General features: G+C 31.4%; 3 protein-coding genes across 3 annotated transcripts; all 3 read left to right on the forward strand.

Annotated features, from left to right (window-relative positions):
• Window positions 1-1,582: 1,582 nt before the first annotated feature.
• Window positions 1,583-7,502, forward strand: LOC110719317 (vacuolar cation/proton exchanger 3-like). The gene is made up of 12 exons (XM_021898213.1): window positions 1,583-2,020; window positions 3,187-3,254; window positions 3,577-3,605; window positions 3,725-3,921; window positions 4,363-4,575; window positions 4,684-4,812; window positions 5,700-5,816; window positions 5,995-6,048; window positions 6,274-6,390; window positions 6,502-6,592; window positions 6,861-6,918; window positions 7,336-7,502. The coding sequence occupies exons 1-11, from the start codon at window positions 1,733-1,735 to the stop codon at window positions 6,914-6,916; spliced, it is 1,359 nt and encodes a 452-aa protein (XP_021753905.1). The 5' UTR covers window positions 1,583-1,732; the 3' UTR covers window positions 6,917-6,918; window positions 7,336-7,502.
• Window positions 7,503-13,703: 6,201 nt separating this feature from the next.
• Window positions 13,704-21,028, forward strand: LOC110719318 (probable envelope ADP,ATP carrier protein, chloroplastic). The gene is made up of 10 exons (XM_021898214.1): window positions 13,704-14,346; window positions 16,112-16,168; window positions 17,892-17,954; window positions 18,102-18,158; window positions 18,239-18,322; window positions 18,620-18,688; window positions 18,770-18,882; window positions 18,984-19,153; window positions 19,824-19,902; window positions 20,513-21,028. The coding sequence occupies exons 1-10, from the start codon at window positions 14,014-14,016 to the stop codon at window positions 20,625-20,627; spliced, it is 1,140 nt and encodes a 379-aa protein (XP_021753906.1). The 5' UTR covers window positions 13,704-14,013; the 3' UTR covers window positions 20,628-21,028.
• A 1,035-nt stretch (window positions 21,029-22,063) lies between these two features.
• Window positions 22,064-23,538, forward strand: LOC110719721 (dehydrodolichyl diphosphate synthase 4-like). The gene is made up of 5 exons (XM_021898710.1): window positions 22,064-22,252; window positions 22,836-22,894; window positions 23,010-23,067; window positions 23,232-23,278; window positions 23,367-23,538. The coding sequence occupies exons 1-5, from the start codon at window positions 22,064-22,066 to the stop codon at window positions 23,536-23,538; spliced, it is 525 nt and encodes a 174-aa protein (XP_021754402.1).
• Window positions 23,539-25,212: the final 1,674 nt, after the last annotated feature.

Raw genomic sequence — 25,212 nt, forward strand, 5'->3', positions numbered from 1 at the left:
ATTAATATTTAGGCTTAATCCAGTATAAAAAGTGGGATTGTTTTGGAATAATTAAAAGGTGAGATTTTTATTTTGAAAAAATGGGGAAAAGGTGAGATTATTTTTCCATTTTTTCCTAACTTAAAACAATGGATATAATTTTATATAGATATTGAAAAAAATCAAGTTATATACTACCGTGATTCTTTATCCCCCAAGTTTCTCTAAGAAAAAAAACGATAGAATGTTAAAATAAGATGAAGATATAAACTAAATTGATTTATATGCAATTACACTTTAAAATATATAAATTTTATGTATATACGAAGAAAAAATCAAACTAAATACATTAAAATGTCAATTACTATTGAATCATGACAAACTTAGTTGAGAAAAAAATTTGTAATATTTACAATCACAATGTCAAAAGAAGAGGTTTTCTTTTTTTATATCAAAATTTATTGTTTGAAATTTTAGTTGGTTTAATTTTGAAGAAAATATGTAGGAATAGTCTTATACGAAGTATAACATAAAAATTTTACCATCTCATGTCATGTTCTCTTCACGTTATTAAAAAAAAATTCAATAAACATAATTTTATTTTAATAAAAATGATTTTTGTTTAATAAACCCAATTTATGTTCAGCAACGCAATAATAATTTCAATTCATTAAAAATAAACACATTAACCGAAAGTTAAACATGCATTGCATGGATTTAAACTAGTTTAATCTATAAATATATACTAATACTAAAATAGCAATCACTGACATTATCGGATCCTAAAATTAGAAAAATGTCATGTTGTCACTAAAAAATTTCCTTGCAAAACTATAAATGATGTCATTATTTTATGATTTTTATTTTATTTTTTTAAAATTCTGATCAGCTATATTATTATTTGTATCAATTTTCGAAAACAGTATATTCTTTCTAACAATAATAATTTAATTTTTCTTCCTCAGGTACCCCTTTTATCATTCAATTTTTCTATGAGCTCTAAAATTCTGCTTTTAATTTTGGTTTGAAAAAAATTTAATTTTCTAAATTTGTTCAAACCGTGCATCGCACGAGAATAATCTAGTAATTTAATATATTAATGGTCGGAATTATACCTCAGTAATGCGCCGATCAAATTGATTTTTTTTTTTTGCTGTTTAGAGAGCCACAAGGGCAGGTGATGAGAAGCGATCCTAAGATTTCTTAAGATCGGAAGGAAAGACATAACCACTTGAGTTATCCCTCACTCTCACCGATCAAATTGATGCCAATATTTAAAAACGAAGTGAATTGGCAGTTGCAGTTAACTTCATGTTGAGGTGTGCTACGAGTTACTAACTTCCGTATTTGAACTGAACGAAGCTAGTTTATAAGCTTGGTCCTTGTGTTGTTGACACCTGGAGACTAATAGACTATATCCATAAAAAAAAAAAAAAAATTAATTAATTAATTAAATTAAATTAAATTAAATTAAAAAAATAAGGCAGTATATACATATACATTTAGATTTCAGAGTATATTACAGACAAAACTGAGAAATTTCGCGGAAAAAGCTTTACTAAGAAATACTCATTCCGTAGCAGTATATATCAATGTACATAACAGTTCTTAATTACTAGACCAACTTTAATTATATCATTCAGTTATAATCGTTGTTGTTGTTGTTGTTGTTTTGGTTTCTAGAAACGACCGAGTAAATTCGTCATTTAGGGTTATTCGTATTCGACTACGACAACGTAGAGAAGAGAAAAATATGGACTCCTCATCACGTACACCAGATGCAGTGTGGGCAGGTTTGGAGAATGGAGCATCGAAGGGGACGGCGACTAAGGAAGTCGTCCGCCCGGGGCGAACGGCACATAACATGTCCTCGTCTTCTCTCAGGAGAAAATCTGAACTTCAACTCATTAATAAGGTTCAATGTGGGTTGCTGAAAAATATACTAACGAATTTACAGGAAGTGTTTTTGGGTACTAAGCTTGCTCTTCTTTTTCCTGCTATTCCTTTGGCTATTGCTGCTCATCACTACAATTTTGGAAGGGTAAGAACCAATCAACAAGTTTTTTTTTTCTTTTTTTTTTATTTTTTTGATAATTGATTTTCATAGAATATATATACATATAAAAAAAATATAGATAAACAAATTAAGCATGTTAATTGCCATTTCTCAATATGCATGCACATTTAATTCAAGTGTTGGGAGTGTTAAATTCATTAATCTTACTCTTTCCCGAATTGTTTGCCCTATAACCTTATTTTACCTTATTTTTATGTTTTGATTCGTTGAGTTGAATTGATAAGAGAGAAAAATGATGGGACTTAAAATATTTTCATTAAGTATTGGGTGTGTTTGTTTATTGTGAGTCGATTCACCCACCTATAATACATAAAATTCCAAAAAAAAAAAAGTTCAATAAATTCCAAAAACCTATATCTAAATTTCAAAAGTCAAGATATTATAAAATATAAATAAAATGTCTAATAAAAATAAATAAAAACCTTATATTTGTCTTATCATGATTCAGACTCATACAATATTTTTACTTTTTTTTTATAGATAAAACGTACACAGAACCACACATCGAAACTAATTATAAGAAAACGAAAGGAAAAAAAATGATACTTCGTATATATTTCCTCAACAATATCAAATTTACAATAATCAATTGTTGAAAGAGTATCATATCAATGCAAGTAATACACTACACTAGAATTTTTATGGGGGAGATTGTGGTTGATTTTACTTTGTTTTATGCAACAGCCCATCACGAGATTATGTATGTCAGAGGATTTTAGTTGTATCGGACCACTTCCTTATTCAATTACATTATCTAAGAAGCAATGGCCAAGTGTAACAATAATAACCTACTAAAGTGCATATAAAGATATTGAACAAGAAGTAGTGTCATTAATAATATATGCTAATCAGGAAATAAACCTAACTGTGATGTATAACTAGTTCAGTCGATGTAATATTATTCGATGGGTATCTGTCGATAAAACAATATTTAAAATTCGGCAATAAAGCTTCTACGAAATCTTTATGACATAAAATTGCATCATTTAACATTAATTACTTATAATATGCATAGTGAAGCACAATATTATACACAATTATATAATTGATTGTTTAAAAAATCATTTGATTTTAAACATGCCAAGTTTTATATGGATTAATATAATCTTACTTGTAATATTTGTGGGCAGGAATGGGTGTTTGCTTTGAGTTTACTTGCACTTACACCACTCGCGGAGCGTGTGAGCTTTATAACTGAGTAAGCTCCTCTTCATCTTCCTTATTTTATTTATTTGTTGTTACTGATAATGTAACCATGCATACTTTTTATTAGATTTAACTACTTATATGTTTAAAAATAGTTAATCATATATCCAACTCTACAAATTAAGACATGTTTATACAATGAACTTTAACATCTTTTTAGCCCTTTATAATTTCATGCTTTCTTATTTACTATTTGCTATCGTAAAATACTTCGTATTATTAAATCACCTTCTTTTATTGGTTGTTTCAATTCTTTTTTTTTTTTTCCCCTAATATTTATTCTTATTATATGTCTATTTGTCTACGACTTGCAGACAAATTGCTTGTTACACTGGTCCAACAGGTATAAATATTTAATTAATATATTTCTCACTTTATTATAAATTCAATTCTGTTTTCTAATTAACATGCCGTTAGTCTTTAGAATTTATTTTTCTTATAATTAAAAATTGAATTTTGCAGTGGGAGGGCTTTTGAATGCAACATGTGGAAATGCTACAGAGTTAATAATAGCAATTCTTGCCCTAAGTCAGAATAAAGTAGCCTTGGTGAAGTACTCACTTCTTGGCTCCATTCTTTCCAACCTTCTCTTGGTTCTTGGTACTTCCCTCTTTTGTGGTGGCCTTGCCAATCTCAACAAGGAGCAAAAGTATGATAGGGTAAATAACAACTAAACCCGCTCGTATATATGATGCCTTATTGTGTCTCTTCTGAGAAATCTGATAAAATTGAAACGATATAATGTTATATGACTATATATTAAAGATAAATTATATTGTTGATATGAGTAAAGGGAAACCTAATTTTGTCACTGCTGTTTTGATTTAGTGTGCCGAGGGGTCCTATTGATGAAAGTAGTTTACCAAGTAAATAAACTTAAACTTATATGAAAAGTCGTGAACAATGTAAAACATATATAAAATCGTTATATAACACTTAAAAAAACGGAGGAAGCCACATAGAATTTGGAAACTAGAAGAATTGAAGGAAAATCGATTATTATTGATAGATCTGGTACTAAAAAACCACACCTTAGGGTTTTATATATTTTTTATGTATATAAAGTTGTTTAACATGGTTTTGTTTTAATCATTCTACAGAAACAAGCAGATGTAAATTGCTTCCTTTTATTGCTGGGATTATTATGCCACATTTTGCCATTGCTCTTCAATTATGGTGTTAAATCTGTTCAAGCTGTGTCCTACTCAACACTAATCCTATCAAGAGTAAGCAGTATAGTAATGCTGGTGGCTTACTTTGCTTACCTTGTCTTCCAATTATGGACTCACAGACAATTCTTTGAGGCTCAAGAGGTGATTACTCAATCATTCGTGCTCGAATCGCCAATATTTGATTTTAATTAAGGACTTGGTATGATTCTGATTACTAACTAATTGATCATGTTATGAAACTATTATTAGGATTCTGATGATGATGCAGAAACTACTGAAGAAGTTCCTGTTATTGGTTTTTGGAGTGGATTTGGTTGGTTGGTTGGAATGACTGCTGTTATTGCATTGCTATCTGAGTATGTTGTTGCCACTATTGAGGTAATTTATCAATCTATTACAAAATGCTCCCTTCATCCTCTACTTGTTTTTTGAAGTATTTAGCTAAGGACTTGTATGACACTGTTTTTTGTTTTCAATTTTTTAATTTTTTAAAAGAAAAAAACCCAAAAACAAAAAACAAGAAAAAGGTGTTTTCACTTTTTTGTTGTCAAGTTTTAAAATTATCATGATTTTAATAAGTTTGACCAAACTTTAATTCATTATATGTCATATATCATATAGTTGTAAAACACAACAAGAAAATCACAATGATACCAAATAAACCATAACTTTTTAAAATACTACTCGTAGCTCAAGTTTGGGGTGGGGGGAGCGGGTTTGGTTGCGGTGGACCCATGGTTCACGATTTGTAGCCCTCGGCATCCCTAAGATAGGAGCCTAGCCGAAGGTCCATCACCCATCGTGTACCTTCCAACAATATTACTTGTATAACTTATAATTCAGTATTGGTCATAAAAAAAAAATGAAAAAAAAAAAAAAAAACTTTCATTGTCTAATTCAAAACTACAAATTTTTGTACTACATACCTCCGTTTCTTATTATGTGCAACAAAGGAATATTTTATGTCTCACAAATAATACCCCTTTGTTGCACAAAATAAGAAACGGAGGTAATATATATTTTTACTAGTAGGCATATTTATAAAAAATTATCAAAATTTTGCATTAGCAAATGTAAAGAGTATAAATAATGTAATATACAATGTTAACTGTAATGAAATGGATGTAGTATGTCCATTTCTATTTTAATTCGTTCCAAATTAAATCAATTAAGATAAAATTTGAAAAAATAGCAAAATTTGTGTTGCATGTGACAAATTCTGAATGCTGTTATGTTGTGGTATGTGACAATTGGATGCATGGCAGGCTGCTTCAGTTTCATGGGGCGTATCAGTGAGCTTCATCAGCATAATTTTGCTACCAATTGTAGGAAATGCAGCTGAACATGCTGGAGCTGTCATTTTTGCTTTTAAGAACAAGTTGGTATGTTTAATTTTCCTATGATTATAAACATTATCATTTATATTAATATCATTATTGTTTAATCCATATTATATTTCTAACTTTTTTTAAAATTTGTATTTTCCTATAAAAACATGACAAAATCACGGTTAATGTTTGATTTTTAATCCACTAACTCTATTGTATTCAAATTGAACAGGATATTTCCTTGGGTGTTGCTCTTGGATCAGCTACTCAAATTTCCATGTTTTTGGTAAGTACATTTCTTAAACAATGTACCACTACTTTGATGTATAGATCTATAAAATTTAAAAGATAAGAACCGTGTTATTGCTATACTAATTCCTCGGTCCCTAAATAATGTATTGTACACTTTAGGTCGTTATTTCAATTACTAAATTACTTTAATTATAGATTATGTTGATATAACTATGAATTCTCGTATTACCCTTAATGATTTATTATTATGATCTCGCAGGTTCCATTGTGTGTTATAGTAGCTTGGATAATGGGTATCGAGATGGATCTTAATTTCAACACAATTGAAACCGGATGTCTAGCTCTTTCCATAATTGTCACTGCCTTCACTTTACAGGTAATTAAAACAATTCATTCCATTAAATTAATTTAGCACGAATCAAGTTCCAATTAGCTAATTAATTTAGCAATAATAATTTATAATATCCAAATTCTATGATTTGCGCAGGATGGAACTTCTCACTACATGAAAGGATTAGTTCTGCTGCTTTGCTACGTTGTTATGGGGGCTTGTTTCATTGTCCTTCGAACTCCTCCAAGTAAGAGTCTACACCTTTATCGATAACTTATATTAATGAACCCGTAATTTGAATACTCCCTCCAATTCAGATTATTACTTTCACCGCCGTTTATTAAGATGTCTCAAATTACTCGTATTTGAGTTCTGTAATCTCTTTTTCTAAAATAAAATTGGAGTTTAAATACACTTATTCAAGTAAAAAGAGACAGAAATAGTGTAATGTATGTTAAACATGATTACTACAAATAATTGTTTGGTGTGTAATGTGCAAACATTTTTGCTTACAGGCCAACCAAATATCATGAACGTGGCAAATGCATCTACCAACGACCAAATTTTCTAGAGGTAAGAGTAGTTACGTATAATATTTTATTTGTTTTTAAAAAAATGTGATATTTTATTGTGGAATATTGTATATTTTTGTATAATTTATCCACACACCCATAAAAGCAACAATTAATATAGAAATTCATCATAGCACTTCTTTTTTTTTTTTTGACACAAAGATACACATTATTAATTATAACATTATGTATGTCATTTTTTTATTTTTTTTTTTTTTTTTTTACATTAGCTTATATCACATACCAATTACATCGATTGCATATAAATGAAAAGTTGAAGTAATATTTTAACTAATTAATTTTAGTATGATCTAAAAGTTAAGGGTTCAAACATTGGCCTCGAATTAAGAAAATATCGATCATCTCTATATTTATCATTGTAGAATTGTAGAGAGATTGATGAGATTACGTTATACAGGGTTTTTCCAAGCGGGCGCCAAGGAAAAAAAAATACCAATGTTGATGATCCAAGGATCGAAAAAGGAATCTGTTGATTGTTTCATCTAAACGTACGGATCGATTATGGAGTTCATCAAAGTTCACCTACATTATTTGGTGCCAAATAAAAGGATGGGAATATTTTTTTTAAAAAAAAAAACAAAAAAAGAAAAAAAAATGTACTCTCTGATCAGCAAACATCGAAAATTATTGGAAAGTTGCTACAAATGCAGCCAAAGGAAGGCTGAAGGAGATACGCATATAATCGTATATATATGCATTTCAAGAATTTATTTTATAGTCTCCATATTACACAAAAAAAGTTCATTTTTTTTGGGTAAGGAGAGTTTTTTTAATGGAAGAAAGCTTGTAATTTTTATTTTTTTGAGTATGGTTTTTTTGGAAAATAATAAACGACACTGTAATTCAATTTAATTTAATTTAATTTGATTCTACTTTTTGTGCCTGAATTATTTTATTGTTGTAATGATGGAAAAATTAAATAGCCACATTGCCCACAAGCTTGCTACCACTTACCAATAAGTAGTATATACTCTTACAATTGAAGATATCCATAATTAAAAATTAAAAATAAAAAAATTGTACTAGTAGTATATACTCTTACAAGCTGGCCGAGTGAGCTACTATAGCTTGCTGCTCTCAATGCCTTGCGGCTGGGCTGAGCGAGAGCTAGCATGCGAGTGAGCTATAGCTCGCTGCTCACATAACCTTGCGGCAAGTATGGGCTTTGCGTGGAAGGCTAGCCTTGTTTGTTTTTTTTTTCTTTCTTCTCCTATAAATACTTCTCCTTAGCCCTTATTTCATACATACATTATTTTCATTATTGAAAACCTAAACATACAAACACAAACCCACCCTTTGAGATCTGAACAGTTCTTGAGTAATTTCACTATTCGGGTTCGGGTGCACAAATTATGAGGAGAGTTGCGTTAAACATGGAGGGCGTGCGTCACTAGAATACTGGTGGTGGCGTATTTTGCTTCTAAGGCAGTGAATTATGTTCCGGGACGCAACTATGAGTTTGAGATCTTCAATCCACAAAAGTTCTAATTGTATATTTATTATTGATTTCAACAATTATTTTACCAACAAATATTGTGAGGTTAGATGGTGGAGGGGGTAAGTTAAAATAAATGGTACTTTATACAAAGTAAAGTGAGTAAAAATAGTGTAATTCTTCCGGTTTATTTGCAATACAATTAACCATCATGGCTCACACTTCTAACAGGAGATTAAATAATGTTAACGAACAAACCATCAAAATATTTATACACATATATAGTACTTAACTCGCCTCTATCTATTTCCGTTGTTAATTTTTTTTTTTAATAGAAATTCATTCGTTTTACCTATTTTAATCATTCTCAATGGCAACAAATATATTAATTTAGAGTCACAGTGTTCATCTTAGCTTGCACTATGAACCCAAAAAAAAAAAAGAAAAAAAAGTTGGACTCATTGATTATACAAATATACTTAACCCTTTTTTTTTTTTTTTTGTAAAAAAAATCAGAATACTGAAAATAAAAACGATGCTAAACAAGTAGTCGTTTGTCTTTGTTTTTGTTTTCACTTTTTGCTTTTTTGAAATCAAAAATAGAAAACAAGAAACCACAACAAGTGATTTTGGACTTTTTTGTTACCAGTTTTTAAATTGATGTTGATTCTTATAAATTTAAGAATTTTATTTTTACGGTACATATGACTTTCATTTTTTAGTAACAACGTATATAGCGTTTAATATATATAGGGGTGATGAAATTCGAACTCGTGATCTTTATGTCACGCTGGCTCTAATACCATGTTAAAGGACCATCTCAACCAAAAGCTTAAGCTGATGGTTGAGGTCCATGAATATATTTTAATACTCGGTCTTTTATCATGAATTATATTATTAGCACAGTTTTCAAATGGCTACAATAAAATTGTGGTCAATGTAACTGAGTGAATATTAGCCCTCCAATTAATAAAATTCATCATATCCATCCATTTAGTTGACTTTAAAATCTATTAAATACGACTAAAACAAAACGTTGCTGACGTCATCACTGTCCACATGTCACTCTCATAATAATTTTTTCCCGCCTAAATGCAAAGATGTGTTAAGAGATAATCAAATCTCCTTGTATATAGCTGGTAGTTATCCTCTTCCCTTATTTGTAGCTGTTATATTTAGCCCTTCTTGACCTTTCTTACGGTCAATTATATTTTTGGTAGTTAACGATTCTTAGCCACAATTGTAGGCATAATCCTTGATTATACCGTGGCCTTAGTTTCCTTTGGTAGGTTATTTGCTTTCTCTATATATAGTTGCAAATACTTACTTTGCTATTCAATACAAAATGTATTCAAACTCTAATATGGTATCATGAGCTATTGATCCAACTTTTTTCCGCATCCGCTACTACCATGGCTACACCATCAAAACCCTTTGTTGACACCGACAAATGATGGTGACCATATTCAACTTCCCTCTCGGATAGTTTCAAACCCAAATCAAACTTCCGCTCAAACCCATTTTGGCACCATGTAGTCTCTCTACCAAGGATAGCCAACTATCATTTTTTTCTCCAAACCCCTTACGGAGAAACAAATCCATAATTCGGCACCATGTAGTCTCTCTACCAACGATAGCCAACTATCAATTTTTTTTTTCTCCACACCCCTTACGGAGAAACAAAACCATTTTCGACAACCCGTAGTTTATCTACCTAGTGTTGTCAAGCATAAACTTATTTTTCCAAACTCTTATGGAGAAACCCACCCACTACTCTCTTTTTTTTCAACAAACAAAAAAAAAAAAAAAAAAAAATGAAAAAATCATTATCAACATTTTCTTATTACAACCACAAATCATCTTTCAATATTGGACTTTCCCTTTGGTCGTCCATGTTGCGGGGGCACATTTTCGGCAATGACCAGCTTGCGGACGTCATTACTAAACCTCTTGCTATCTCCCGGTTTAACTACTTGTATTCTAAGATTGGCCTCGTCTCTCGACCGTCCATCTTGCGGGGAATGTTAAGAGATAATCAAATCTCCTTGTATATAGCTAGTAGTTATCCTCTTCCCTTATTTGTAGCTCTTATATTTAGCCTTTCTTGACCTTTCTTACGGTCAATTATATTCTTAGCCACAATTGTAGGCATAATCCTTTGATTAATTATACCGTGGCCTTAGTTTCCTTTGGTAGGTTATTTGCTTTCTCTATATATAGTTGTAAATACTTACTTTGCTATTCAATACAAAATGTATTCAAACTCTAATAAGATGATGTCATTTTTTTTTTGTGTGTGTGTGGAGTTATCATATTTAACAATTTTGAAATTTGAATATTAGAACCTTCTACATTATAATTACAACCTATCAATTTATCCAAAAAAATGAAATAATTGTAAATAGAACACTAATAAATGGACTCCTACATTGAAATATGTATTAGGCGACATTGAACAGGTAATATATCATAATTTTGATGAAAATCTAAAATTTTAAAATTACAAATATTTTTGTACAAGGTGTATTTATATTTATCCTTTTTTTTTAAAAAAAAATGTACAAATTATAAAAATAGATTTTATATAAACCGTGCATCACACGGGTTCTAACCTAGTACACCTTATAATTAAAAAAAAAAAAAAAAAAATAAACATTACAACACATAAGATAAAAAAATTGTTAAATATGGTTGCTCCACACACACATAATTGTAAATCTGGTCGAAGGATTAAACTTATAATTTTTCTTTTTTCTTTCTAAGTTTTATCTCACTTTATGTTTTCAAATCTTATGTTTAATGTCGATTGGTTTCTTGAAAGGAGAGTTAAATCTCACAATTTTTTTTATCTTCATCTTCTTCTTTTTTCTCCACCGTTTTTTCTGGTTTTCTTTTATGGAGGATGATTCATTTATTGATAAATTTGATGCAAAACTTATGGACTTTGTAATATATAATACCGTAGAGTACTAGGTTTATTGTTAATAAACTAAAATCAAATGTTGGTTTTCAATGAAGATTGGAGATTAGAATACTTTGAACTTAGAAATTGTCTGCGTCAATGGCAAAGTTCAGTTTTTTTGCTTTAGAAACTGAAAAACTGTTTTTTCAATCATAATTAAGAATTTTTTTTTTTCTTTTCCCCATTTCTAATTAAAAATTAAAGCCAATTGGATGAATGGACAAGATTGATCATTAAAATGTAGGCTCAAGATTAAAATTAATTACTATGGTTACAATTTTATTGTAGCCATTCAATAGTCTTCTTATATTATTATTACATAGGCATTTAATACATTTAATATAAAATTTCATGATATCAATTTTTTTTATTTTTTTACCCATATTAAATTATACTCTCTCCGTCCTCAAAAGTGTCACTTTGTCCCCATGTAAATTTACCTTTCCAATGTACTTATACTACTTCTAACTTTCGTAATACCCGTGAAAATTGCTCATAAGGGCCGAACTTTTGGGGATGGAGGGAGTACTTTGTATATATCCAAGGTCAAACTAGTACTTTAGAGATGTGTCTCAAGTTTGACTGTGTTAATTTAAGAACGGATAGAGTAACAATAAATCCAAAAAACCGAAAACCACACTAATACCGAATGGACTCGACCCAACCGCTAACCAGTGGGTTAAAACGGGCGCAAATTCTTAGCTACATCCTTATGCAACTAAAGATAGCTACATCACGCCTAAACGCAACTATATTAACAAAACACAAGCTACATTCTTCTTCCGTCTTTCTTTATGTCCTTCCTGCAGTGTTCTTCTTTCTTTTTTCTTAGTTTTTTTTCTAGAGCTGGGCATGGGTCGGGCTGGCTCGTGGCCGCCATGGGCACGGCAAAGTAGCGGCCCAGCACGGCATGAGGAACGAGTGGTGGGCCGTGCCGTGAAATAAATAATAATTTGGCACGAACTCGCGGGCGGCACCCCCATAATAATAAAAAAAAACTATAAATAATAAAAATAAAATAATAAAAAGAAATATAATAAATTAATAAAAAAATAATAATAATAAAAGGAACCATAATAATATAAAGAACTATAAATAGTAAAAATAAAAATAATAAAATTAATTAATAATCAAATTATGTAATTAATAATAAAAATCATGGACTGGCACGCGGCCCGGCACATGGATTGTGCCATGCCGTGGGCTAGAGTGTGTAATTTGAAGGCCCGGTAAGGCACGACCCGCCTTCACCTCAGCCCGACACGGCCCGGCCCACGACAGCACGTCTTGGCCCGAATTCCAACTCTAGTTTTTTCCTTTTTTATTTTTATTTTTTTTATTTATGATTCTTTAATTTCTTCACTTTCATAATAATTTTGATTGCAATTTTCTCTCTCCATTTTCTTCTCTTTCATTCGACATTTTCTTTCTTTTGTTTTTTGCATCATTATGGATTTGGTTGATATTCAGAAGAGATTATCAATGGAGGTTAGTTTTTGTGTCATTAATTTTTAATTAGTTTTAATTAGGTTAGATTTTGGCTGAATTTGTAATTGATTTTCTGATTTTATAATCTGATGAATTTCAATTTGAGGAGTTTGATGACTTTCAATTAACTTTTAGATGAATCTGCCGGTGAATTAGAATATTTCAATTGAATTTATTATGAATATTAGTTTACTTGATGAGTTTTTGTGATGAATTATTGAATTGTTGCATCTTGAATTCATTTGTTATTACGATTTTTGATGTTTTTTATTTATTAAGTTGCTAATATTTGTGTATAATTTTTGGAAAAAAATGAATATTGTGTACTTTAAAATTGAACATTTAGTACACTAAAAAGGAACATCTAGTACATAAAAATTGAACATTTTTTTTATTGATTTATCAATTTTTTTTTTCTTTATCCTGTTAATAGTTATATACAATGAATTTGAATATAGAAAAAATATGTTCATTTTTAATTTACGAATGTTCATAATTTTTTTGATGTGTTCATTTTTTTATATTAATGTTCATTTTATTTAATGTGTTCATATATTTTTATGAAATGTTCATTGTATTAGGTGTGGTCTAGCTATTTTATGATTGTATGATAAATGTTCATTTTTAATTAATATACTAATGTTCATAATTATTTTTGAAGTGTCCATTTTTTATTATTAAATGTTCTTTTTATTTTTTTATTTTTTTTAAGTGTCATAATTATTTTTACTAAATATTCATAATTATTTTTGAAGTGTTCATTTTTTATCATGTTCATTTTTAATATATTAATTGATAATGTTTTTTTAACATGTTCACTTTTTAAATACTAAATGTTCATTTATTATTACTGAATGTTCATTTTTATTTTTTTACTACATGTTTATTTTATAGACAATGGTACAGCTAGAACATAATGCAGCCAAGACTTATTGTCAAATGGGCACGACCGGTGACTCAAATGACAATCGTGCCGGCTCGGCCCATGCCCATTCTTCTCCCTCCTCTCCTCCCCTCTAATAAAAGAAATGTAAAACCCCCCAAAATCTGACATCTTTCCCTCTCTTTCTCCACTCTTCCCTCCCTTCTAACAAACAACTCTTCCCTTACCTTATCTTCACTCTCACCCTTCTTCTTTCTCCCAAAATTTCCAAAATCCCAAGAATTTCAACAACACCCCCATATCAAAAATGAAATCAAATCGAAATCAAGCCATTGTAACCTACCGAGCAATTCCAGGCCTTGAAACTTGCAATGTCACTTCTTCTCCAATCGAAATGGCTAATTTTAAACACCCCCATTCCAAACCCAAATGTTTCAACTATGGTTTTGCTTGTCTTTCAATGGCGGCCAAGAAAGAGGAGAGAGAATTTGAACCCACTACTACCCAGTTGCTCGAACACCCTCTCGCGTTGCTTGCGCTTGTTCCTAGAGACGCTGCGCTTTTCGCCGCCGGCGCTATTGCTGGCGCTGCTGCTAAGACTTTCACTGCTCCGCTTGATCGAATTAAGCTTCTTATGCAGGTTATTTCTTGTTTTTATTTTTTGAAAATTGGGGAATTTGGCTAGAAATTGTACCAGCTCAGGGCGGACTTGGCTTGTGCTGTGGTCAAATGACTCACCAGGCCAAAAAATTTCTAAGTTTTTTTTTTTTTAAAAAAAAAAAAAAATAATTAGTTTGTTAATTTTGTTTATCATTTTAGCTTGTTTTTATTTTTGTAATCTTTCATTTTCTATTTTATCTTGTAATATTTTTTTGGATTTTGGTAAATTTTTTTTTACATATTTTTATCGATTGTGAGTTTGTGACTCACGTCAGAATTCTGGTCGCACTGACCAGCTTGAGAATTTTGGTTTAATTATCTGAAATTTTGTTCTGTAATTCATCTAGGGTATACTACATGAAATTCATCAAAGTAAAAATGGAATTAAATTGTGATAATCTTTGGTAATAATATAGTGGCTTGTCAGAATATAATCTTGTTTGCCTGAGAATGGCTTTTTATTTATTAATTAATTTATTTTTGGAATTGTAGCTGTAGCTTGCAATGGGAAATTTGGTTTGTTTTTTGTCGGTGCCTTAAATTTTTTTTTTTTTTTTAAAAAGATAGTTTATGTTTGGAGTATATGATATCATAACTGCATAAATATTCAAGATAGTTGTTAATCTGAAAGTTGTACAGTACATTGATTGAAAATTATATTCAAGTATTTAAATTAATTGTAAATTAATCTTTGGCTGTTTCACTTGTTGACTTAAGGAAAATTATAAATAATTATACGTTTTATCGAAGCGAACTGCTTGAAATTGTTGTTAAATGTATTATGCACCCGGGTCTATCTGTTGGATGTTCCAATAAGCTATCTGAATGAGCATTAAAATAGTTTGGGGTTCAATGGACACTCTCAATTCTGGATTAAAAGAAAATTCTGTTCTAAGTTCTTGACAATTTGCTAGAATTTGGCTGTTTTTTTTTTTTTTTTTTTAAATGTGGCATGCCTCTGACCTGCCACCTTCATGATACAATAAGAATATATGAAGTATGATCTAATGGTAGGTGTGCCTTGTGGCCGTTCTTTGGGCCCATTCTATTCATTTATTTATTTATTTAATCTCGTGGGGATAATGGACTAATGGTAGGTGTTACGTGAGGGCATGGCAATATCTTATTGCTCAGATTATATACGCAGTTATTAATAAATATTTGGATTTGATTGTAAACTAATCTTGCCATTTTCCTAATGAACAGCCTGTTCAGAATAGAATATATATGTTTAAATCATCCTTTTTGTGCGATTTTGATGTTTAACATGTATTATCGTTGCTTTCAATTAAGTAGTTTCATGAGCCCCCGTTCTGCTTCCTATGTATAATTGTATACGTTTAGTAAAATCTGAATCAACAACACCTCAGTCCACAATCCTATTAAATGTTTTATCTAGTGATCTGTACCTCTTGTGAAATGTGAATGAACTTTTGTCAAATACATTAGATAGCAATGGAAAGTGTTATTGGAAAGAAAATATGACAATATTATTAATAAATTGTAATTAACGGTGATCAGAAAAAAGATTATGCTGTAAAATACCTGACTATTGGTGAGGAATTTATAAAATGAGCACAATAGACGAGGAAAATGTTGGTAATTAGTTGCACTATCAATTTGTGTTTCAGCAATGAATTATATCTTTATTGATTTACATTCATTAATGGTTGAAATTTAATTATTTGATTACTAAAATGCTAATTAGCTCACAAATGCTGTTAACCTTCCTATATGCCTTGCAGACTCATGGGGTGCGAGTAGGCCAAGAAAGTGCAAAAAAGGCTATGGGATTTCTTGAGGTTTGTCTCCTTTTATTATATTTTTATAGCCCTATTTTTGCTCAGTTTTACTCAGTGTAGTGTTTATACTAAGAGCTTTCCGTTTGGTTAAGCCTTCATTTCTTAGTATGGTTTTCAGAGGCATTCTGCTAGAGAAAAGTATAGCATTTTTTTTTATATGTTAATGATAGGCTTATTTTGGCAATATAAACTGGCATGTGGCTGATAGAATTCTCGAACTAGTGCATTGTACAAGAGTACACGTTCAGTCTTTTTATAGACATTTGTAAATTGTAATTTCATTGGCTGGGTCCTTGAAGTTGAAAAGAGTTGGACAAGCTGCTCATGAAATTATGTTTCTCTTCCTTTTCCTTTTCTAGACACAGTGTCCATTATCCAGCACGTAGACCTGTGCATCCACTTTAATTTTATGATATGTTAATTATAATTTGATAGCAATTTAACTCTTCTTGAGCTTGTTTAACTGCTATTTGTGAACCTTTCAATTTGCAATAGAGTCATGCATTAAGAATTGCTGTTTTGGCTTATGTATACAATTCAAGGAATCTGTCAGCTTTCTTAGATCATTTGTGGAGTGTGGACACCTCCACGGCTTTGTGTTGGTTGACCTTAGGCTGAGTTCATTTAGAAAGAAGGCCAAGTTTAGGAAATTCGATGTTAGATTCTTCAACATGTTTGCTAAATTTCTAATTTGGACTGTCTTGTTCCTCTTGATTTTTGTCTGCAATACATCTTGTTTTGGTTGAGGGTTGGGATGAGAGTTTCATCCCTTAGAATTCTCATAAACGATTGTTTGGATGAGAATTTTGTCCCATATACAAACTGCTTTAAGATACTTGCATAAAAAGGAAATTAGTCAGCTGATTTGAAAGAAATATTCTTAGGACTCTAAGCAATTGGTCTCATAGTACTCTGTAGTTATAGTGGGTGCATTTGGATCATAAAGTGCCTGTATCTGATTATCTTGATTGCTTGTGTTGTGTGTGGAAGACAGAGGATAATTTTTACCTGACAACTGCGGTTCTATCCCTTTCAATCCATTCTCTCTAAGTAATGACTAATGAGGATCTGCACAAAGTTATTTTTGTTTGAAGCTTCAGCCTTTAATATGTAATATGTTATTTACCTTCCAGCCGTACAGATTGACAAAGATACTGCAGTATAGAGAGACAACTTCCATGTAGCTTAAGTAACTTCATTTGTTTTAGAGATTTTTTGACTTAGAATACTAACTCATCTTAATGCCTCAAAAGTTGCTTATGCTTTCGATGGGCTAAGAGAGGTTGAATGTATAATGGTTTACATCATTATGCCCTTTTGGCCTTACCTGAGTTACCCCGACAATAAAGGAGAGGTTTCCATTTGTTCCTTAATTCTGTATGCAACTCACTTTTATTACTTCTCAATTAAGGAATACATACTGAATGAGTCATTATGTCTAGATCGTTAGTCCACTATAATTGAAATTCAAAGAAGCCTTGACAAGGTTCATAGCTAATAATGTGGGACTATATTGTTTGCGCTAATATGGTGCATCCTAATACAAAAAAGTTTTTGGACATGTGGATTATGGTTTGTACCAGGCCAATATTGGAAACAGGGATGTTTTAAAATAAAGTTGGACTTTAGTTTGAATAATTTAAGTTATACTTCTTCTCTGGGGAACTGGAGACCTTGTCTCGCCTGCTAATTCATTTATTCTCTGAATTGTATTCTTCATCAGGCAATAACTGTGATAGGAAAGGAGGAAGGCGTTAGAGGATACTGGAAAGGAAACCTTCCTCAGGTTTAAACTTTGAAATCAGCTGTTGCTTTATTTCCCTATCACTATCTTTGCCTTTTTCTGATGCAATAAGTTAAATATATATATATATATATATATATATATATATATATATATATATATATATATATATATATATATATCTTACAGGTTATACGGATCATACCCTACAGTGCAGTACAACTATTTGCTTATGAGAGCTACAAGGTGATACTTGAATCTTTCACGGTCGTTGTAGTCAATGCTCTTTTCAATTGCTTGATATACCTTATACTTGGGTCCTTCAGAAACTTTTTCGGGGAAAGGATGAGGAACTATCAGTTTTGGGACGGCTAGCAGCTGGTGCCTGTGCAGGCATGACATCAACCCTTGTGAGTTAATTTAAGTTTTTGGATCTCTAAATTTTATGTACTAGTCTTCGAATGATATCCCTATTCTCTTCACTTAATGATATTCCCCTTGTCTTATTATAACCCTTTGAACTATGTGTTCCTTAAATGTATCTTGTAAAGATATAAATTTATATAATCTACAATGAACTTTTGAAGACATTATGCATCAAGAACTCAAATGAATTGTGGCTACTAGTTTGTTTCCTTGAAATTTAGAAGTACTGTGAAAGGATCGTTTATGCAAACTAAGACATGGTTTTGTATATCTCTTTTTAGGTGACATATCCCCTAGACGTCCTGAGGCTAAGATTAGCAGTTGAGCCAGGATACAGAACCATGTCTCAGGTAAGCCTGCTTAGCTATTAGTGTTCGTTTGTATGGGGCAGGTTAAATTTCAAATATATAAATCATTCATGGAATTTTCAGATAGCCTTAAGCATGCTAAGGGAGGAAGGCATTGCTTCTTTCTACAATGGTCTTGGCCCTTCTCTTATTGGAATAGCACCTTACATTGCTGTGAATTTTTGCGTTTTTGACTTGTGAGCTTACTCTTTTGCTGGTACTCTCCTTTTGCATTCGTGATTGAAATTAAAATCACAGTTTGCGGTTAACATGGGATGTCACTCCTTTGAACTATCAGGGTGAAGAAGTCCTTGCCAGAGAAGTACCAGAACAGGCCTGAAACATCCTTGGTAACAGCACTTGTGTCAGCTACACTTGCAACACTTACGTGCTATCCTCTGGATACGATTAGAAGACAAATGCAAATGAGGGGTACACCATACAATTCAGTTCTTGATGCCTTTTCAGGTGAATTTTTGAATATCTTTACATATTAAAACTGTCAATTGTGATAGAGGCAGTTATTGACATTTAAGTGTCATATTTGTGGGGCATATGCTTGCAGTTTCTCAATTTGGTAGGTGCATTGATACGTGATCTGGGGAGAATATAACTTTATATGTCCACTACTTTCATCAGAAATGATCATGCCTATGAGAGTGTTTGTTAAACAAATATTATGATAATATGTTTACGGTTCAGCTTGTGTCCGCTGTGAATTTGTTACATATTGATTATTAACTCAGTGAGCTTAACTCTTATCATGTGCTTGTGATATATAACGTGCTTGAATGTTTAATATGTGAATCGATGTAGGTTATGCAAGTTGTGTAGCTCCAAAGTTTCTGATTTTCTGTTGTCTGTAATGGAAAAGTAATCTATGTTCATTGGTTGATGCAATACTATGACCATGATTTGTTTTATTAATCTACTTGAGAACTTGCAGAGTTGCAGGTGAAACTTAGTTTGATTATCCAGAAACAAATTAAGTTTACCATCCTGCTGACTCGTTTAAAATCTATTATGTAGTGTCCATCTTGTCACTAATGCTAAGTACTACTATTTATTAGCTATTTTCCTCATTTTTGTTAATATTACTGCCCCAATTGATACTCTTCGATTTCTTTGCATTATGAAGGAATATTGGAGCGTGATGGCTGGGTTGGACTCTATAGAGGTTTTGTCCCCAATGCTTTGAAAAACTTACCAAACAGCAGGTATGTCTTAACCTATGGCCCATCATCTGCTTCCTTTTGAGTTGCACTCAACATCTCCTCGAAATGCATCTACCTCGTAGCAAAAAAACCCATGCGGCCTGTTTTGTAGCAGTATTGGTAATGAATTTGAATGCATTTTTTAAAAAAGAAAGTCCTTTGCCTATCTTCATGGCAATAGAACTTCATTCCCAAATATGTGCTTATATTTCCCTCGTAAATTTTCGTTACCACTCAATACCTCCTCTATAAGTGGTAATAGATGAAAATGGAAATTAAAAAAAATAGATGTTTGGCGGTGGAATTGATGAGCATTACCATGGACATTGGCATGGGACTTTCTTTACAGAATTGCATACGAATCCACCATCATTTTCACCATCTGTTAACCCTCCAAGCAGGTCGTTAGTTCTGTCTTTTTTTGTGCATTTAAACTTGTGAAATGTGGACATGTGGTTCTCTGGCTTGTGTAGAATTTGGGTATTCTATTTTATTAGCTGGAATCTCCCAGCTTTGCACTGCTAACTCATATCTGGGATTGATTAAATTTGAGATCAGTTACTCTGGCTCCCCTACAAAATGTTGACAATATCCTAATGTTTTCTGGTTGCAGTATTCGGCTGACCGCCTTTGATACTGTCAAGAGTCTAGTTGCTGCAAGTGAGAAAGAGTTTCAGAGTATTGTTGAGGGAAACCGTAAGGAGGCAAAAGCAAGCTCAGTTCATTGAACGTTTGCTAGCATAGTCTCAGTACCAATTTTGTAGCTATTTTTTTTGTGGATAATTTTTTCGCCAGTATTACACGTAGTGCAGTACTAGGACAGGTCGTGAGCCCATCTTGCGTTGTTAATGTAGATTGTGCAAAAGGTTTCTTCCATTTTGGTCTAAGTAGGGACTAGGGAAAATCATAGGAAATTCCTCTGTAGAATCCAACAGGCACGTCATAGTAAATGAGTTAGGAGTCTTATGAAGTTTTCTTGCAATTTTATTAGTGAAATGCAACTACGCAAGCAACATTATTTTGTACTAAAAGAAATGTTGTTTATGTAGCCTCTCCTTCCCGAGATTAAAGCTTAAATTGGTTGTATTATTTCATACTATCAAACACCTAATCATTTACATTCATCTGAAAAGACTCTTTTCTAAATTCCAAAAAAAAGGGAAAATACCTTAAAGTTCGAGTTTTTATAGGCTAAAAATCAAGTTGAGTCAGATTTTTTTTTTAATCAGCGCTAAATGAAGTATTGTTAACCCTAAATAAAAAAATAGTCTAAACAGTCAATAATTTTTCTAAAATTCCTTTCAGTAGAAGTAGTGAATATGTTAGAACTACATAAAAGGGGGTTCATATTGTCATATTGAGCTAGCTTTTGAAAAATGCTCCTTTTAAAAACCCCCATATGTCTCTCCAAATGATACACCCACCTCAAGAATATCGGACTGCATGCTTTGATTTCATGAACTTAATGGACAATTAAGTGCAAAATGATAACAAAGAAAGAGGGCGAAAATACATTTCATACTGACATAAAGTTTCAACCAACTTACTCTATAGCCCATATTAAGTTCCTCGAAGATAATTATCTTGCTATAGATAGCATTAAAATACACAAAGCTCTGCATAATTTTATCATATATTTGTCAATCAATGTATATGCTACATTTGTATATTGTATACGTATCTTTGAATGTATTTCATTTAATCGCGTACACTTGTATATTATAATGTACCAATAACGTGTATGTATGATTATTGCCCTATGTTGTTGACAATGCAAATCAATTCGAACTTAGCTTGATGCACTGTAATGGCACGTCTTATGTCTAAGCTCTAACTAACGGTCAACTAGATTAAGTGTCAAGTGAAATATTATAATTATAATCTCATAAAACAGCTAGTAATTATACATGTTTTGCATGATCATATGTATATTATAATCATGCATATATGCGTAATAAGCGCATGTATATTCTTGCATGCAGATTATAATATATAACCATGCAGGACATGCATGATTATATATAAATATATTTGAATCCATGAATGACTATATAAATACATGTATGTGATTACCTTAGAAGTACACAACCAAAGAGGAAACCAAAAACCCTAATTAGAAATAATGAAAGAAACGAGTATCTTACAAAAGCTTTGGTCGGTGATCATGGAAAAAAGCCCTAGTTTGATTTTAATGCCATTCAAGGATGATAAGGCTAATACGGATGGCAACGAGGAGCTGCCAAAGGAGCTTCGACACGAGTTGATGCCACGACACTTGGCAGTGATATTGGATGGCAATCGGAGGTTGGCTATGCAAAGTGGCCTTAGCCCTATTGATGGTTATCTTCATGGAGTAAGGAATTTAGAAGCCTTTCTTTCATTATGTTGTAGTTAGAAAATTCCAATTGTCTCCGTTTTTGCGTTCTCTTCCGAGAATTGGCTTTGCCCAAAGGTAAGTTTATTCCCATATACTTAAAGTACTATGTCGGTTGCACTTTATCAATTGTTATTTTTATTGAAAGAGTAGCGTTGATTTGATATAATGAATTTCGCTATATTTCAATTGTTGTTATAATTTTCCCAAAGGTAAGTATTTACCGATTTTTATAGTTTCGAATGTTATTATTCCAAGATTTATGCTTGTCAGTCCTGCATCAATTTAATTTGTTCGTCTTTTATTATATTATATTGAAAATTGATGATTAATTGATCATTATTAGTCATATACTAGTACTATACATGTAAGGTGTTACAGAGCTAGTATTGAATTGAAGTGCAAAATAATTATACATTAGGAACTTGTTACTTTGAGAACCATTATTGAAGTAAATGGGTTAATCAATTTTGTTTTCCAAAGAAAAAACTTAATTACGATTGTGAAGTCAAACATGTATTGTACTAACTAATAACATTTTCTTTTTGTTGATTTAATGTAGGTAGAGCTTGATTTCCTGCTCGAGGTTTTGGAGCATTACCTAATACGCATTTCTCGTAGGTATGAGAACCTCTTAAGTGCAATTATTTGAAGTATAGTATAAGTTATTCTGATTAGTGAACATTGTAAATTAGATTATAAGCTGAAGTAGTTTTTATTAGACATTGTTTTTAAGGAGTAACCTAAGTTTTTCAAAAGGAAACATGATTAAAGGAAAGTTGATAGCTCAAAGGGTATACAATAAGGGCACAACTATGTTTATTTGAAAGTATCATTTCAAATATAGTTGGCAAACGGCTAGGGATCATGCAAGTAGAGTTCACTTGAGTCGTTCCAAGTTAGGTCGGGTTGTTTATATGGGTTTAGGTTTAATGCTGGCCTGTTATGTCTGGATCAGGTTCAATTTAGGGCGTTTTTCGAGTCATGTCATTTTCGAGCTGTATGGTATAAAATTAATGAATTATTAAACTATTGTATGAATATTCTTAGAATGTGATTGTACGACATACTTATAATATTGTGTCATTTACAGTTATGGAGGACGAGTTTCAGTGATTGGTGATACATCTTTACTACCCAATTCCTTACAAGAACTAATTGAACAAATTGAAGAAGAAACAAAAGACAGCATTGAAAGTCATCTGATTTTAGAAATGAATAACAGTGGCCAGAATGATATAAATCATGCTTGTCAAACATTGTAATGAAAGTTAAGGATGGACTTCTTCAACCCGACGATATAACCAAGTCTTTGTTAGAGCAACATCTTCGAACCAAGGTTATGGACATTCCAGCTCCTGATTTTCTCATTCGAACAAGCGACAAGATTAGTAATTACTATCTTTGGCAATGTGCTTATAGTGATATGTACTTCACCAATACACATTGGCCTGATTTTGGAAAAGATGAGTTTATAGAGGCATTACGTTCGTTTCAGAAAAGGGGGAGATGCTTTGAACATAGTTAGTACAAATATTACAATACATGTTCAAATTTATGTATATTGTATACATAATTGTTATTTTACAAATCACAAATTCTCACAATAAAGTAATGTGACATTAAATTATTAGACTGATAAATCATACGTTAGTATTCATATTTTCTTATTCTAGTAACAACTTGTACACAGAACACAGTATTTGAAAATTCAATCTCTCTCACAAGTTATTCATGATAAGTATCTTTGATATCTTTTCGATAAAACTTGGTCAACATTAATTAATATGGGTAAAACTGGGATTTCTTATGCTGTTAGAGTTTTAGATACGCAAATTTTATAATTTATCGTTTTTAATATTTTTTTCCCTTCCTCTTTACATTTTTTAGCTCGTAAAACGAGGTCTTTTTTTTTATAATTCCGAACTCGATTCGAATTCTTAACTGAGCAATTTTCTAGCAAATTGAGATTTTTTTGGATGGAAAAGTAGGTTCCATTATTGGAAACCATTAAGTGGATTTAATAGCTACAAAGTATATTATTATCTTTTTAAAGGTGGTTAAATACCCAAAAACAAATTAAGGGCTTGTTTGGCATCATTTTTTGTTTTCAAATTTTTTTTTTTTTTTTTTTTTTTGGTTAAAAAAAAAAAAGGTGTTTCCTTTTTTCTATTGTTAGTTTTCAAAATTATCATGATTTTAATAAGTTTGACTAATTTTTTTATTCATTATATGATATATATCATATGATTTTGAAAACAAAAACTCAAAAAATAGAAAATCACAACGATGCCAAACGAACCCTAATATAGTTAAAATCAAATCTTGGTAGTTTGAAAGTGGTTGTTTTCAATATTTTTAATTATTAAAAAAAAAATTGAATTTTAAAAAAATATTCTAAAACCGGTCGAGTCTAGGTTTGGAACGATTTTGTCAGTCCGGTCCGATTTCAATCCTAGCTTAAATGGTTCGATCTTTAATTCTTAGAATTCAAAATTTCGGTCTTCAATTTATTGGTCCGGTCTTAGACCGGTGAACAACCCTGAGGAGAGGGATATAATTTATTTTTTTTTTTAAAAAGAATGTGTCCAAAAAAAGGAGGCGATTCACTTATAAAAATGGTAGCAACAAGAAAGTGATGCAATTAAAAAAAAAACGGTGGGTGTTATTGTGAAAAGTATTATTAGGTCTTTAGATCCCTCACTCTGTCTTTGTATGACTAGTAGAGGTGATCATCAATGACCCAGCCCGCTAGCCTGATTCGACTTGGCCCAAAAAAGTACTAGTTTGGGTAAGTCGAAAAATGTGTTTTAAGTACAAAACCCAGCCCCAACCTAAAAAAACCTAACAAGCCCGCTTTAACCTAATAAGCTTGACATCATTTTACGCAAATTCTTATAAGCTACACACTTGTGAAATTTTTATGGTAAACCCGGGTG

This window comes from Chenopodium quinoa, unplaced genomic scaffold (assembly GCF_001683475.1).
Source record: "Chenopodium quinoa cultivar QQ74 unplaced genomic scaffold, ASM168347v1, whole genome shotgun sequence".
Taxonomy (NCBI): Eukaryota; Viridiplantae; Streptophyta; class Magnoliopsida; order Caryophyllales; family Amaranthaceae; genus Chenopodium; species Chenopodium quinoa.